This window comes from Dromiciops gliroides, chromosome 2, assembly GCF_019393635.1.
Source record: "Dromiciops gliroides isolate mDroGli1 chromosome 2, mDroGli1.pri, whole genome shotgun sequence".
NCBI classification, from domain to species: Eukaryota; Metazoa; Chordata; class Mammalia; order Microbiotheria; family Microbiotheriidae; genus Dromiciops; species Dromiciops gliroides.
The window spans coordinates 345,717,372-345,734,985 of NC_057862.1; the positions used below are offsets into that span (position 1 = coordinate 345,717,372).

The 17,614-nt window shown below is 40.5% G+C and overlaps 1 protein-coding gene across 2 annotated transcripts in view; it reads right to left on the bottom strand.

Moving 5' to 3' along the window:
• Positions 1-17,614, bottom strand: part of SH3PXD2B (SH3 and PX domains 2B) — a 136,262-nt gene that overhangs the window by 45,327 nt on the left and 73,321 nt on the right. For both annotated transcript variants that reach the window (XM_043984495.1, XM_043984494.1), the window contains exons 3-5: positions 16,465-16,540; positions 7,820-7,896; positions 1,906-1,997 (exon numbers count right to left, since the gene is read on the bottom strand). In XM_043984495.1, coding sequence (XP_043840430.1) covers positions 1,906-1,997; positions 7,820-7,896; positions 16,465-16,540 — 245 coding nt within the window. The remainder of the gene's footprint in view (positions 1-1,905; positions 1,998-7,819; positions 7,897-16,464; positions 16,541-17,614) is intronic.

Below are 17,614 nucleotides of genomic sequence, written 5' to 3' on the forward strand. Positions count from 1 at the left end.
CAGTGGATCATCTTGTTAACGTTTTGGGGTTTCCAGGAGGAACCTATGAAAAGAGTGAGAGCTAGAAGTAGGGTCAGCTATGGTATCTTGAGCAGGAAAGGGTTCTAGCTACCTCAGATAACAGGAAATAATAATTACTATAGCACTGGACACTTTTCATGATGCTTTCATATCTAATATCTTATTTGATCCTTATAACCATCATGTGAGATAGACAGCGTGGGTATTATCATCCCTATTAAAAAAAAAATTTTGGCCTGGATCTACAGTTTCCTTGGTGTAGAGAACTCCCTTTTCCTAAGCAGAGCTGTAACGATTCTATAACCTACTATCTTAAGAGAGCTGCCTAGGACACTGAAAAGTTAAGTGACTTGCCCAGGGTCACACAGCCAGTGTTTCAGAGGCAGGACCTGAATCCAGGTCATCCTGAATCCACTACACTTACTTAATTAAAAAAATATATTTAAAAATTTTTATTTGTTTCTCTATATCACTTAGATTTCCTAATGTAGCCTTCCTTTATCCCTCTATTTTAAATGAGAAAAATGAAAAGCAGAAGTGACATTAAGAGGAGGAGGAGGCTGAGCTTGGGGAGGAGCTAGAGCACTTTGGTGGTGCTCTCAGACTTTTGAGATGATCTTTCTCAAGTCTATGATCTTCCCTTTGCTATTTTAAATCACTTTATTTATTTACTTATTTTTTGGTGGGGCACTTGGGGTTAAGTAACTTGCTCAGGGTCACACAGCTAGTAAGTGTCAAGTGTCTGGGGCCAGATTTGAGCTCAGGTCCTCCTGAATCCAGGGCTGGTGCTCTATCCACTGTGCCACCTAGCTGCCCCTAAATCACTTTATTTTGAAAGAAAAATGGGAAAGGATGACAACCTAGTAAAAGGTGGGAATAAGGTAATTTTAGAGACTATAATAAAACTATTAATGATGAAAAATTGGGCCAATAATAAATATTCTCTTTGCAAGAGTGAATTTTTTCCTTGTTCATCTCTGGTTTCTTAAGTGACTTTTGAGAATCCCAGTACAGACAGGCAAAAGCATGACATTTAGTCTTCTCCTTGAATGTGTTTCAGATCCCGGTGCTGGTCTTCTCCACCCACTCCCCACTCCAAACAAACAGACAGAAGACTGCTTTTTCCCTGATCAGGAAATAGACTTTCAGCAGGAGAGACTACTGTAGTCCAGAACTCTCTAAACACAGAAGGGTCCTCCAACAGCCCATTTCTCTTTCTCTACTTTTTTATCGAGTTCAAGCTAACTTGAGCTTTTAGGGATTTGTGCTGGTAGGCAGATGGGTCATCTAAACCTAGCTCTGAGACAGAACTTTCTCCCCTGTTTTTCCTCCCATTTTTCCATGCCTGTAAATCCCCCCCTTTCTAGTTGTCACTTCATCCCTTAGTTTCCCCAACTATCCTACCACTTCAATCAACATAGTTATTCCTATCTTTTCTTTTATTCATTAAAACCTTTTTAAAATGTGTTGTGCTTGTGTCATGCTTTTGCTACATTTGTTTTACCTGCAGCTTTGAGCTATAAACTTCTCATATGTGCTTTTAATTAAAAATCTGAATACTTCCTAGAGTGGCATTAGTGTGCCCACTATTTTGGGGTGCCATGGAATTCATGGTCAGAGTAGAGGGAGGAGCTCGAATGCAGTCATCCCCAGGGTTACTGGTTTCAACGGATGTTCACAAAAGAAAAGCCAACTGAGGGGGCGGCTAGGTGGCACAGTGGATAAAGCACCAGCCTTGGATTCAGGAGTACCTGAGTTCAAATACGGCCTCAGACACTTGACACGTACTAGCTGTGTGACCCTTGGCAAGTCACTTAACCCCCATTGCCCCGCAAAAAAAAAAAAAAAAAGAAAAGCCAACTGGTCATCATCAAGCCAACTTACTCTTTGGGGGGATTCAGATCTTCAGGTCTTGTCTCAAAGAACTGAAGCACCTCATCACACTGAGAAATGTAGGGTGGCAATCGGATCAGGGCCTGAGGAAACAAAGAGAAACATAGAAATATGGTCCCAGGGGAGCAGCTGGGTGTCACAGTGGATAAAGCACTGCCCTTGGATTCAGGAGGACCTGAGTTCAAATCTGGCCGCAGACACTTGACACTTACTAGCTGTGGGACCCTGGGCAAGTCACTTAACTCTCATTGCCCCACAAAAAAGAAAGGAAAGAAGGAAGGAAGGAAGGGAGGAAGGAAAGAAGAAAGAAAGAAGGAAAGAAAGAAAGAAAGATGGTCCCCATAGGAAATTTGACTGTAGAGAAAGGAGGGAAAATGAATTCACAGTGCTAACTGGTAGAGAGTTCCTAATATCCTCCCACTGAATTGTTAAGACCTTTATCTAGACCTGTTCTTTATATTCTGATTGGGTATCCTTCCCATGCTGTTTCTTCTGAGCACCAAGATATAGTCCAACTTGGGGGACTATCAAAAGGCTTGGGAGATTTTGTTTTTGAGGTCTAGATTTCAGGGACTTGAAAGTTCAACAAGGTAGTAAAGAGCTCTTTGATGCGACTGGCTTCTCTTTCCCCAAAGTAGGTGAAGTTTGGCTGGAGGTTAGAGGGAGGAGTCTCTAAATAGCATCATTACCCCTAGTGATATCAAGGAGGTTCTTTTTGCCCTAAGAAAGAGAACTCAAAAGAGACTATTGGAAGACATTGGGCTCTAACAATACTGGTAAAAGATGCTGCCTTTGCGGAAACATCAAATTATTTCCCACCCACCAGATGCTGTTTTTATTTTCAGTTTTTACCCATCTGGCAACAGATAACCAAAGGAAACAGTCTAGCATTCACTGATGGGAATGGATTTCTTAATAAATACACAAGGTAAAAACGAATGGATCAAGGGCTGAGTGCTTAGATATTTCTGTGTTGATCAGTCAATTAACTAACCAACAAGTATTAACTGAGTAAGTAACTGACTATACTATATATTTAGCCCTGTGCTAAGCTTTTTGGAAAATAAGACATATTATTCACTCCTACCCTTTAAGGAGCTGACAAATTAGCTCAGGGGCAGGAGAGGGACCAGTACATTTAGTACAGGGCTCTTGCCCCCCATATGGGCAACTACTCATATCACTGAACTCCCCTTGAATTCTTGAATGGTAGATATATTCATTTGTACTCTATGGTAAAAACTTGATAAAGTGTCAATTGTTTTGGTTTTTTTTTTTTGGCAGGGCAATGGGGGTTAAGTGACTTGCCCAGAGTCACACAGCTAATAAGTGTCAAGTGTCTGAGGTTGGATTTGAATTCAGGTACTCCTGAATCCAGGGCCAGTGCTTTATCCCCTGCGCCACCTAGCTGCCCCCTAAAGTGTCAATTGTAATGAAATTTCTTTCTTTTTTTTTTTGGTGAGGCAATTGGGGTTAAGTGACTTGCCTAGGGTCACACAGCTAGTAAGTGTTAAGTGTCTGAGGCTGGATTTGAACTCAGGTCCTCCTGACTCCAGGGCCGGTGCTCTATCCACTGTGCCACCTAGCTGCCCCGAAATTTCTTTTAAAAAGTCTTATTTACTTAAAACACTTGGTATTTATGGCTCATTGATTTTTATTGCCCTTTTACCATGTCAGTTTCTTTAGTACTAATCCAGAGGGAATCCATGTGTGGATCAAAGAATCCCAAAGGGATTTCAGTATGCTTTTTTTTTTTTTCCATCCCCAAACTCCTTTATTCCCTGGTTTGGAACTCATTCACACATCTTGAGTTAAGCAGGACAGCATCCTAGTTATTCCACTTTCTCTGAATTTATAGATTAAACTACAGACATTACATACAGGGTATTCCAAAAGTCTTAGTGCAGATTTAAGCCTCAATAGTGCACTCTGCGCTAAAACTTGGGACACTGTTGTCATTCAGTTATTCTAGTTGTTTCATGCATGCTGGGATTTGGAGTCAGAGGAATTCCATTTAAATGGAGAATTGCAGTCTTGGTCCTTACTAACTGTATGACCTGGGACAAATCACTTGACCTATCTGTACCTCAGTTTCCCCATCTGGACTGGAGGACTTCTAAGGTCTCTTGTAGCTCTAAATCTATGAATGTGTGAATGTTTAACATCGTCTCCTGAGTGAGATTGTGTGCTTTCCATGATATCTGACTTGGGGCTACACCTCTAGAAGCTCAAAATGCTTGTTAATGATAGCCTGGCAACTCCACCAAGTTTGAGAGGTAAAGGGCATTGGGAGGTTGGTGGTGGTGACTGCTAGCCATATGCCCTGCACATAGCAGGCACCTCTCCTACTTGTGACAGCTTCTACTCCTGTTACTTAGCTCATTTTTGTCTGGGAGCTCAGGCTCTCAATAAAAAGGTAAAGAGAAAAAGTACAGGAGAGGAAAGACATAAAAAAGAATAGATCTATAAATGAGCCCAAGGCACCCAGTGCAAATTGGCAGTTAGAGGAAACTTCTTTACTGAGAGGCCATAGCAAACACAGCCAATCCAAATAACAAGGGACAAGACTGGAAAAGTGACGTCCCCAGACAATGCAAGACCTAATTTTAGTGTCAATCTTCTCCTTCTCCTGTGAATACAAAACAGAACTAATCTGGCCACAAGGAGCTGCACAGACAGGTTTAATTTCATCTCCTTTTACCCATGGTGGGAATCTGAACAATGAATTTACACTTTGAAATTCAGCAAATGTTTATTATTAACAAAATATAAAAGGGGAAGTTGTTCAGTTCCTGAAAAAACACCGAGTTGTCCTGTTTTGGGGTTCCATCTCTCAAGGCAGGGATAGACAGACAGACAGACCATAACAGTGTCTGTCAGTCAGTACTTCGAGAGAAATCTTGACCCCTTTGGGTAAGATGAAAAGAGTCAGTACAGTATATAACATGTGCAGAGATGCACATGATACTCCCCAAGTTTCAGCTTATTCCAGAGACTGGTCTCTTCCTTGGGAGGAAGAAGGGATGTGGAAATTCAGGCTAAGCTAAACATTCACTTTATTACACATTAGTACAGAATGCAATGCATTAACCAGAGGGAGAGAAAGCTTCTAAGTGGGTCATAGAACATCAGGCATTATGTTCCAGTTGTTAAGCCAAATGGATTCATTATATCTTAAACCATCAAACACAACAGCCAGAAGCAGAAGGTTTCTTATCACGAAAGGATTTTTTCTTTCAAAATTGAATTTGGTGATGGTCGTAGGGATGGGGAATTATATGTGTGCCACGTGGGGGGAGGTATGTGTGGACTGCTATTCAGATTTGGGAAGTTAGACATAAAGGTAGAGGAAACTGGCTCATAATTAGGGAGGAGGAGAGAAGTTGGCAAACAATACCCCGAAGGTATGGTGGGACCTGTTGGAACAACATTCATTAGATTGGCAGTGACCCTAAGAGGTCTAAGAGCATGATATTCTTGTCAGGGCATGGACTTAGATAAATGGTGATTGTCCCTTAATGACACACAAAGGGAAGGGGACAGCATTAATAACTTTTCCCATTTTTCTAGTGCTTTATGGTTTAAAAGCACTTTCTTCACCACCCTAGTACAGTATAAATCTTGTTAGTCTCTCACAACCCCAGCAGTAGAAATCATCAACATCCCCATTTTACAGATGAGGAAGGAAGAAGCTAAGTAATTTGTTCAAGAGTCACATACTAGGCAAGGTTAGAACTGGGATCCCAACCCAAGTCCCCTGGTTCCAAGGTCAATGCACTCTCCCCCACAGAACTCAGATACAATAGGCTTTGAAACTTCCTCTGTCCTGTGCCTGGAGTTGTCTAAGAAAAGATGGCAGTTTATAAGTTCATCTGTTTTTTAAGTCTCAATTTTTCTGTGAAGGGGAGTTTGGACTTGCTTGAGTTTTCTGAGAAAAGATCCTTTGAACACATTAATAATGGTGATAACTAGCATTTACACAGGGCTTTAAGGTTTGCAAAGCACTTTACAGGTATTTTATCATTTTATTACACCCATTTTACAGATAAGAAAACTAAGACTCAGAGGTTAGGGTCACAGTGGTGATAGCTGTCTGCAACAGAATTCAAATCCAAGTCTTTCTGGCATCAAGTCCAACACTCTCTTCACTAGATTCTGCTGCTTCCTACTTCTGTCTCATGACTCCATTTCCTATACTTCCCTCATCTCCTCCTTTACTGTTTATCTGTGAGCTACCAATATGGTCATGTTCATTCAAAGAGATGATTATTTTCCATCTCCAACTAAGTATCTTGTCATTTCACTTACTTCTCAATACCCTTTAACCCTGCTTTTTATCCCGTGGTGTAAACCTCCAAAGTATTGTGTCTCCCACACAGTGGTTTAGGTTGGAGTGGATGTGTGCCTATGAAGGATCAAGATTTAAAGAATTTGAGAACCTTTATATTCTAGCAAGGGATCCTTTAGCTTGGGAATCCACCTGACTCAGGACATTTCCCAAAAGTACCAAGTCTTCTCACTCCAGAACTACAGCCCTAGAGATACCCAAGCCCAGTTGCCAAGGCTGCCTGTGTAATACTCTGTCTCTACCCATGTTCCTTTCATGCTAAGCATGACGCCTAATAGAGCTGATTCCTGAACACCATGGTGCATGCCACAAGACCAAAAAAAAAAAATCTTGGTCTTTTTCTGCCCCCTTGCCAAAGCAAAACAAAGAAATGGGCCACTAATTATTTTCTGGGGAATGTCACAGAATCACAGAACATTTCTGCCAAATGATCATCCCTGTTTTGCTAAAAGATCTCTAGTTATAGGGAACTCACTGCCTCCTAATGCAACCCATTTAGTTTTTAAATAGCTCCAGCTGCTACAAAGTTTATCTTGATATTATATATGAAACATATATAATAGCATATATAATAACACACATAACATATACACACTATGATGCATAGTATATAATGCTATATAACATCTATATTATATATAATATGCAGTATAAATAATATAGTATATGTAAGCATATAACATATATAAGAAATAAGTATGTGTGTGGTATATGTGTACAATACACATATACACATAATACATACACAAACACACATATGTGAGAAAGAAATCTGCATCTCTGCAACTTCCACCCATACTGCTTCTAGCTCTGCTCTCTAGGATGAAACAAAACAAGTTCAAGTCCTCTTTTGCATGATAGACTTTCACATATTTAAATAACACCTATGTCCTTTCCAGTGGCAATGTCTCTGGTCTCCTCATCATCTTTGTCACTCTCTTCTGAAAATGTTCCAGATCATTAAAGTCCATCTTAAAATATAGAGCCCCAAACTGGACAGAATCCTCTTGACTGTCCAGGATAGAGTATCATTGGTCCTGACACTCAAACATAGATTTTGTCTTATAGTCACAGCGATAAATACTGTTGTCTCATACTAAGCTTGTGGTCCACTGAAACCCCTGATGAGTTACATTTAACTGGGACCCTCTTTGAACTCGTGTCCCTGGAAGGAGAAATGATATCCTAAAATACCCTCTGCTTTACTAGAGTGGCTTCCATTCTGATGTGTGAAAAGTCATTTCCAAAGACGAGAGACACACAGAAACGTGCATGTGTATACGTGAAACAATAAAGATACTACCTAATCCCTCGATCAGTTGCATAAAGTCAATTCCACTGAGGAAGCAATCAATCAATCAATAAACATTTCTTAAGAACCTTCTATGTATCAGATGCTGTGCTAAGAACCGAGGACACAAAAAGAGGCAAAACACAGTCCTTGCCCTCAAAGAGTTTACTACCTAATGGAGCACTAGATATCACAAGGGAGGATAACAGCTTTAAAGACAAGAAAGGCAGGATTGCCAATTCTGGGATAGCTTTCAACATACTCACCTTACAGTATTCATCAATGGGAATCAGGCGTTTGACAGCTACATCCCTGATGTGGCTTCGTCTGAAGAGAATTTTGCCTATAGTGGATGAGACCAGGATACTGTTGTCATTAGCTAATACTTAAAATGGAAATTCATAAGTGTTTTATGCTTTATAGATCATCTCAATGTACACACCCACCCACCTTGAGGGTAGGTGCCTTAGAGAAGGGCTTCTTTTTTTTTTTTTTTTTGGTGAGGCAATTGGGGTTAAGTGACTTGCCCAGGGTCACACAGCTAGTAAGTGTCAAATATCTGAGGCTGAATTTGAACTCAGGTCTTCCTGAATCCAGGGCTGGTGCTTTATCCACTGCGCCAACTAGCTGCCCCATAGAGCAGAGCTTCTTAAATTTTTTCCACTTATGACTCCTTTTCGCCTGAGAAATTTTTATGCCACCCTGGGTATATAGGTATATAAAATAGGTATACATAATCTTTTACTGCTGCCAAATTTTTCGTGGCCCCCACATTCAGTTACACAACCCCATATGGGGTCAAGATCCACAGGGTAAGAAGCTAGACCTTAGAGCAATGGGATTCAATTAATTTGATGTGGAAGAAGATACTGGGAAAGGTCTGAAAAAAAAAAAGGCTGCAGAAGAAATTCCTCTTTACATTTCTACAGCTCATGCCACCAAGTGTTCATTCTACTAACCTTACACTTGGCCAAATATCCCTCTTATCTGCTAAGATCATACAGAGCTCAAATTCTTCCTCTAAAGAGTATGGAAGAAAAGCAGAGGCACACAACCAACCCCACAAGCCTTGCAAGGGAGGTGAGAGGACAGATTGAAAAGAAGTATAGAAATATTAATCAAAATTTTCAGGAAAACACAAGAAGAGTTTAAACTTTAAATATGTTTATTAGAAACTTTTCTTTTCTTTTCTTTTTTTTTTTTTTAGGGAGGCAATTGGGGTTAAGTGACTTGCCCAGGGTCACACAGCTTGTAAGTGTTAAGTGTCTGAGGCTGGATTTGAACTCAGGTACTCCTGAATCCAGGACCGGTGCTCTATCCATTGCGCCACCTAGCTGCCCCAGAAACTTTTTTTTTTAAGCAAGTTTTATAGTAGAGTGGCTCAGGCATCTCTCTTGGTCACCTCAGTAAATTAAACAGTTGTATAATTATCCTTTAAAATACAGAACAGATGCATTCCTGAGAAAAGCACTTGGGATGTGAATTTCTGTAAACTGAATCCTATCTTCTCATTCATTTAAACTAAAAAATTAGAGATGTTAGCTCCAAAGATAGTTTAGCTCTATGAACCAAAGTTCACTCTATGAACTAAACTTCCAGCTCACCTCTTCTCTAATGTGGCTTTAAAATCTTTGAATAAATCACTTTCTCCCATATAATGGAGAAATGAATTTCTTAGCAAATGGTTATAAGCATTGGAAAACATATGAAAAAAAAGATAGAAGGGGATTAGGAAGAGAAAAGGGTACCCATAAGGCAGCTAGGTGGTGCTGTGGATAAAGCACCTGCCCTGGAGTCAGGAGGACCTGAGTTCAAATCCGGCCTCAGACACTTGACACTTACTAGCTGTGTGACTGTGGGCAAGTAACTTAACCCTCATTGCCCTGCAAAAAAAAAAAAAAAAGGGTACCCAGTATCTTTCAGTGTAAGCAGCTCAGGGGACTCAACTTACATTTCTTTAACAACTGAGAATTTATGAAGTGCTTACCTCATAACAACCTTGAAAGGTAAAGTAGTATAAGTATCATCTCCATTTTTACAGATAAGAAAAATAAGTTTACGGGACTCTCCCAAGAGTACACAGCTAATAAGTGATGGAAGCAGGATTTGAACAAAGGTATTTTGATTTTAGAGATAGCTGGATAACTCAGTGGATACAGTGCTAGGCCTTGAGTGAGGAAGACCTGAGTTTAAAAATGGACTTAGACACTACCTGTGTGACCTTAGGCAAATTACTTAACCTCTGTTTGCCTAGGAAGCAGCAAGGTGACTTAGTGGATAGAATGTTAACCTTGGAGTGAGGAAGAACTGAGTTGAGACACTTACTAGCTGTGTGCCTGGGCAAATAATCCACTGGAAAAGGAACTGGCAAACCATTCTAGTATCTTTGCCAAGAAAACCCCATAGACAGTATAGTACTCTTGATCACCAAGAGTCGGACATGACTGAACAACAATTTTGACTTCAAGACCAGTAATACTTCCATGCTGCCAAACTATAGCTAATGTCATATCCCCTCTAATGTGGCTTAAAAATTCTCCCCTAAACTCCTTGGATCAAATCAAATCATTATGTGTTTCACTAATTTAAAAAATTTATCACCAGAGGTGCTTTACTCAGTTGAGAGTTTTCTTTTATTTGCAGTGAGGTGGAATCACACTACTACCAGTCCACAGTGCTTGGGTCACAGACTCATCTGCAAAAGACTGACTAGATGCACCCCAGTTTTTAGAGTCTTCTCATTTGAATCCCAGGCAAGGAAAGCAGAACAATATGGCTTTCCAGCCTTTTGCTAGATGAGTTAAGCTCTCTGAAGTGGAATCTGTGCTTTGTTAAAAAAAAAAAAAGCAGCAGCAGCATTCTGGTGGGAACCAGTGGGTTTTGTTTTCTATGGTGGAAGAAGGCCAAACTGTAATTCTTATTATTCAAGCCATGCCCTCGGCCAAGTTAGCTTTTCCAGCTCTGGTCAGAATGGAAAATTGCACAGGGCTGCTTCCCACCCCCCCAGCCCGGCCCCTTTTGGTGCTAATATCAGACTTGCTCTTGTTTTTGCTGATGCTGGAGTCTTAGAACTTAGAGGGTGAAGTCAGACCTCCACTGTGTCCCTGGGAAACAATGTTTCTAGAGAGCTTCTCCATCCTTCTCTTGGGCTGCAGGAAATGCCATTGGGGAGGTTGAGAGGAGACATTCCAGGGTCACACTACATACGGGGGTCTGGAGGACTGAGGGGATTCCATGAATGTAACAAGTGATCATTGCGGCTTGTTAACAAAGAAGGCCAGTTTCTGGGAACAGTGTTCACATTGATTCTTGGGTGGGGGTGGGGAGCACACGATCAATAAAGCTTCAGGAGGTCAAAGACGGGGGGGTCTTAACTCTCTCTTATCTGGGAGAGATTTTTCAAAGAGCATTGTGACTGTTCATTTTATCCAGTAAAGTTATAGTTATCTATTGTACTATGTTCTAAGAATATGTGGTGCATGCCTAGAACCCAGTGAATCTGTTTCAGATACATTGAAGATAAGAATAATTCCAGTCTATATTCTAGTATACCCCTCAGGGTTGTTGTGTGGAGAAAAATGAAACAATATTGGTATAAAAGTGCTTTCAAATCTTGGAACAATATGTAAACTCTAGTTATTATTATGATCATTATTGCTATGTTAGGGAAATAGAAGTGTTGCAGAATGTATAGAATGCTGGGCCTGGGGTCAAGAAAACCAGGGTTCAAATCTGACTTTGGGTTTCAGTTTCCTTATCTGTAACTTAACGTGGGGGTGGTTGGTGAAGTAAATGATTCCTCAGGTCTCTGCCAGGTCTAAAATCACAATTCTAAGTAATGAATTTACAAGCTGAGTGAGCCTGGGACAAATTACTTAACTTCTAGGTGCCTATGGCAACTCCCTAGGGCTAATGTCTTTTTTTTTTTTGGTGTGTGAGGCAATTGGAGTTAAGTGACTTGCCCAGGGTCACACAGCTCATACGTGTCAAGTGTCTGAGGTTGGATTTGAACTCAGATCCTCCTGTATCTAGGGCTGGTGCTCTACCCACTGCGCCACCTGGGCTAATGTCTTAAATCCCTGGTCTATAGTCCTCATGGCAGCCTCAGGGCCTGTTTTTGCAGCCGGTTCTTATATTAAGTCATGACTTAAGAATAGTTTTTACATTTTTAAATAAAATTTTATCATATTTTAAAAGGTAAAAATCATTCTTAGCTTGCAAACAGATAGCCAGTAGTTTATCAACCCATGTCTTAAATCATATGTAGGTTGCAACTGGTATGGGGGTGGGCAGTGTTTCAACAACCAGAGATACTAATACTGATGAAATCAAGATTGAATAAAACCTGGGAAATAAATGTTTCTGAGCCTGCTCTAGAGGCTTGAAGAAAGGAGAAATAACATCCTGCTGGGTCATAGTTCCAAGGTGAAAATTCGATCTAATAGAGATGCTGGGGTCCCCTTGTATAAGTCTTAGGTAGAATAGAATAGAAAGAATATTGGATCTGAATTCAGAAGATGGAGGTTGGAATCCTTGTTTGGCTACTTACTTGCTAATCTTCCCTAGCTCTCAGTTTCTTCATCTGAAAAATGAGGTATTCCTTTTGTTCCATTTCTTTAGTTTCTTTGCGTCTTTGCTTCATTTACTGCCTGGGGAACCTAGTGACTCTTGCTCATGGTGTCCAGTGAGACCATGTGGTAAGGGGGAGGGCCGTAGGTACTCCTCTCTTTGAGGCTCCTGAGTAACGGCTTCTTTGGCTTTTTCATTCTTTTTGTTCATTCCCCATTCTGAGGACTGGGAGTGGAATCTTTGACCTTATATGTTTTGTTTTTGTTTTTGTGAGGCAATTGGGGTTAAGTGACTTGCCTAGGATCACACAGCTAGTAAGTGTTAAGTGTCTGAGGTCAGATTTGAACTCAGGTCCTCCTGACTCCAGGGCCGGTGCTCTATCTACCATGCCACCTAGCTGCGCCCTTGTTCTGTTTTTGTTTTTGTTTTTCTTGTGGACCTTATATGTCAAAGAGACTACAAGAGATGGAATCTAGGCTGTGCTTTGCACTGAATGTAGGATCCACATTCAACCAAAGAGTGATTGACAACCTCCAGGAATGACCTTTGGGACCCCAGCCTAGCAGGAAGACTCATCTGGCAGCAGCACTGCTTTTGGACATGAACTCGGTGGGCCTACTGCTATGTAGGAACGATGCTACTTAGAATCCTAAACCCCATCCTCTCCCCCCACCCCCTAAGGAGATGGCACAGTAAGGATTGTGTCCCTAAAGTATTGGGAGAAAATGCTCGTGGGTTTGTTCTTGCTATATCCGTGAAGAAAATCTGTCTTTGTCAAAGCAAGGAAAGAAGAGAAAAGAATAAAAGAGAAATGAAGAGAAGAGAAAAGAAATAACTTTTTTGACTAGCTGATTTCCAAGGTACCTTCTAGTCCTAAATCTTATGGTTTAAGCCAGCTTCCCCTCCAATGGTCTAGATCAACTGAGGGCCAAAAAACCAAAGTTCTACTGGACTTCTAGGCACTATACATAAAATGTATTCAATAAAACATCATGTGGAAGAAATCTACCAATTCTGGTAGGACAGAAAGAATCTTGGGCTAGATGTAAACTAACTTTAGAGGTATAATAGTCTTGGTACTAGAATTGGAGTCAGGGGAAGTCCTTGGTTGAGATCTTGCCTCATATACTTAGTAGCCTCGTGAGCCTGGGAAATTTACTTAACCTTTCTGTTCCTTGGTTTCCACATCTAGAAAATGAGGGAGTTGCATTTAATGGTTTCTAAGGTCCCTTCCAGTTCTAAATTTATAATCTTATAACTTTGGGTCCATGGGTTCATGTCCCCAACTATGCCAAGCTGTAGGATTACAGGTAAACTGCTTACTACTACTACTACTACTACTACTACTACTACTACTACTACTACTACTACTACTACTGCTACTACTGCTACTACTGCTACTACTTCTTCTTCTTTACTACTATCTCACTTCTCTAAGAGCTGTAATGTTCTCTTTTTTTTTTTTTAGACTTTTAAGCATTTATTAAGGAGAATAAGAATTTGGTAAAGAGAGAGAGAAAGGCCTAGATTCCTATCTATTAAAGGGAGAGCACATTTCTAGCTCCGCTCTCCACCAGAGTCCAGAGGAAAGAGCGTCAGACCGAGCGCTACTCTCTTCCTTCTTCCTCCCACTACCCAATGTCACTTCCTGATGCCAAAGAATGTAATGTTCTCTTAATTACCAAACATAATTTTTCTTAATCCCTGTCTTTTTTGACCTCTCTACAGTATTTGACACTGTTATCATCACCTCTTTGATACTCTCTTCTCCCTAGGTTTTTTGGGTTTTTTTGCTGGGTGGGTCACACAGCCAGTAAGTGTCATGTGTCTGAAGCTGGATTTGAACTCAGGTCCTCCTGAATCCAAGGCCAGTGCTTTATCCACTGTACCGCCTAGCTGCCCCTCTCCCTAGGTTTTTGTGACATTGCTTCCTTCTGGTTCTCCTATCTGTCTTATTCTTCCTTCTCAGTGTTCTCTGCTGGATCTTCATTCATGTCACACTCACTAACCATGGGAATCCCCCAAGGCTCTGTCTATTGCATCACTTTAGCTGCTCTTTCTGAAGGAGGCCCTTTCTGGTCTCTCCCCCCGCCCCCCAAGCTGCTAGTGCCTTCCCTTCAATAATTATCTTTTATCTACTTGATATGTACCTAAATGAAATCACCTTTATTAGAAATGTACCGACAGGTACCTCTATTAGAATATGAGCTCCTTTAGGGGAGGGACTGTTTTTGCTTCCTAAGCACAGTGCCTGGCATATACTAAGTGCTCAATAAATGTTTGTTGGCTGGCTGGTTATACTCATCTAAGATAAGTATAATAAATACCTGGACTAACTGCCTTGGTTTGTTGTAAGGTCACAAAGAGACGAAGATTGTAAAATCCTCTGTAACCATAAAGTGCTATGTAAACGTGAGATTATCATTATTATCATCAATACAAATAATAGAAAGAGTGCAATTTGTGCTTTCAGTGCCTATAATCTTATTTTTCTGATACCTGTCCGATAAAATATCAATTTGTTGACAGCAGGGACATTTTTGTCTATCCCAAAATGCTTAGCACAATGCCTGTCACATATTAAGTATTAAAAAAAAAAACTTGGAAAATGTACAGTTGTTTTATAGGAAAAGAAGTTGACAGTGAGAGAAGGATGATAGCATAGGTCTAAAGAATCTAGAACACTAGGGTCCTAATCCTAGTTCATTAAACACTGTCAATAGCAAAGAAGGATTTATCATCAGGCCCAAGTGAGAGAAAGAAAAGAATGAAAATTCACATGTCAAGGTTGTGTATATCTGCTGCTACTCAATGGATAACTGTGTGATTCTGTCATATAACGTGTGTATAACTGAGCAGACTAATAACATTGACTCCTACCTACATTGTTAATATTTGGTTTTCTGGCCTCCTACTTCAGATGGATAGAATTATGGGATTTTAGGCCTGGAAGATCATTTAATTAAATCCCCTCCTTTTACAATAGATGAGGATAGATTTGGAGTGAAAAAAGACCCCAGGGGAAAATTCCACATCATAAATTTATTCTAAGCTTGTAACCCTGGAGGAAAGTCATTAAATTTCTCTGAATCTCAGTTCTTTATCTGTAAAATGCCAGGGTGACTAGATGGCTTCTAGGGTCCCTTCCAGTTCTAAATTTATAACCGTGTGTTCCCATGACATATAGGCAAGGGAAAGTGACTTGCAGGAGGATTACATGGCTTGTGGCAGGACCAGGACTATCACAAAAACCATGTGGTCTAACTCATGTTGTTGTTTGGTTGTTTCAGTCATGTCTGACTCTTTGTAACCCAATTTAGGTTTTTCTTGGTAAAGATACTAGAGTGCCTTGCCATTTCCTTTTCCAGCTCATTTTACAGATAAGGAAATTGAGGTAAACAGGATTAAGTGACTTGCCCAAGGGCACACAACCAGCATGTGTCTAAGGATGGATCTGAACTCCTGACTTGAGGTCTGGTGCTCCATCCACTGTGCCACCTAGCCACCCCAATACTAACCCATACTCAGAAGGAATTCCTACTACAACATTCATGATGAATAGTTGTCCAGCCACTGATTGAAGGAGGAACCCACAATCTCCCAAGGTAGCTCATACCACTTTAGTTAGGGAGTTTTCCCTTTCTTCAAGCCCAATTTTGGCCCTTACTTCTGGTTCTGTCCTTTGGAACCAAACATCCATCTTCAACATGATGCCCTTTCAAGTACTTGAAGACAGTTATCATGCCCACCCCACTCCATCCTCCCAGTTTTCTCCAATCAATAAACATTTATTAAGCACCTACTATGTGCCAGACACTGTGCTAAATCCTTTAACCCTAATTCTCCAGGCTAAACCTCAGTTCCCTCAACCATCGTGGCTGCATTTCTTTGTATGTTCTCAGAATTCTAGTCTCTCCACTCCTTGGGCAGTGCCCGACCATTGTTATATGCCTCCATTGTAAGTATCTTGAATAAAGAGATAATCTTTTCACCACATCCAGCTCAGGTTCCCTGTGGCACTTAGCACACACCATAAATGTTAAATATGATATGAATACTCTGGACAGCCAGCCAGGGGCACAGAGAAACTTCATAGGGTCTGGGCAGAAACCCTGGTGACTTTTTGGCTATAGCATCAAGAAAATTATATTTTCGAAGAAATAACTAGAAGAAAGAACATAAAGACTTATAAAGATAGGAGAATTCTCTGCCTCTTTGATAAACGTTTTGCTCAGTATGCCTGGTTTCAAAGAACAGTTTGTAACGTATCCTGGGATCCACAAATTTCATTCAATGACAGTAAACGAAAGTCATAAGCTTGAGAAGTCCTGATTATACCCACCTGGCAGAAAGGGAATAATCCTTTGCTTCGGGTCCTTCTGACCTCCTTCCATAGGAAATTTGTCCAACATTTGCATCTAAAAGGACAGACACAAGGGGTTGAAGAAACAAGAAAGGTCAGCTATTAACTAAAGCCGTCTTGAAAACAATTTTGAAAAAATTTTTTACCAGTCTACCAAAAAAAAAAGTTTTCTTAGGACTGTTATTTTTTCCCCTGTGGAAATGCATGTCTGGAATTGTGGTGGAAGTCAATATGGAAAATATGATTTGATATTTCAGAAAATGGAGTCGTGGAGATTTATAACCTTTAAAGGAGACCCATCACCTGGTTTATGGCCTCAGCCCAGAAAAGCTCAGAGAGTAATGATGATGTCCAAGGCAGTTGTTGAGATCTCTGGCAAAGTGACTTCTAGTAATAACTATAGATGTTTCCATTTGTTATTTAAAGGTCTTTATAATCCAGTCCCCAACCTACCCTTTGTCTACAGTTCAGTCTTTGCACTGTCCAACCCCCATTCCATGCACACCCTCCAAACCTTAGCCTCTTGGAATCCCAGATTTCTTTCAAAACTTAGCTCAAGTACCCACAACCTTTTGCCTAACAGGGCTTTTCCTGATCCTTCCAGTTACTTGTGCTTTTCAGCCCAAAGGATACACTGCATTGCCTTCTATGTGTTTTGTGTATACCTATACATTCAGGCTATCTCTCCTTTCAGAAGACTTTTTGGCTTTGTAGCCCAGTAACTCTATAGTGACTGAGTACATAGTAAACATGCAATAAATGTTTACTCATCAAGTGATACGTACAATTGTTATTGTACAATTTTAAAGAAACACATCTAGTGGAGATAGGCTAAGTTATCCCAGAGCCCACATCAAAACACTAAATTTTAACTCATGCCTATTATATAAGCATACTGGTAATAATAGTAAATGCCAATCTATGTCAGTCTAGTGGTCCATCCAATAGAATGTAAGCTTGTTGAGGGCAGGAACTGTTCATTTTTGTCTTTGTATCTTGAATGCCTAGCAAAAATGCCCAGCACAAAGTAGGAGCTTATTGTTTTTGTGTGTGTGGTTTTTTGTTTGTTTGTCAATGAGGGTTAAGTGACTTGCCCAGGGTTAAGTGTCTGAGGCTGGATTTGAAGTCA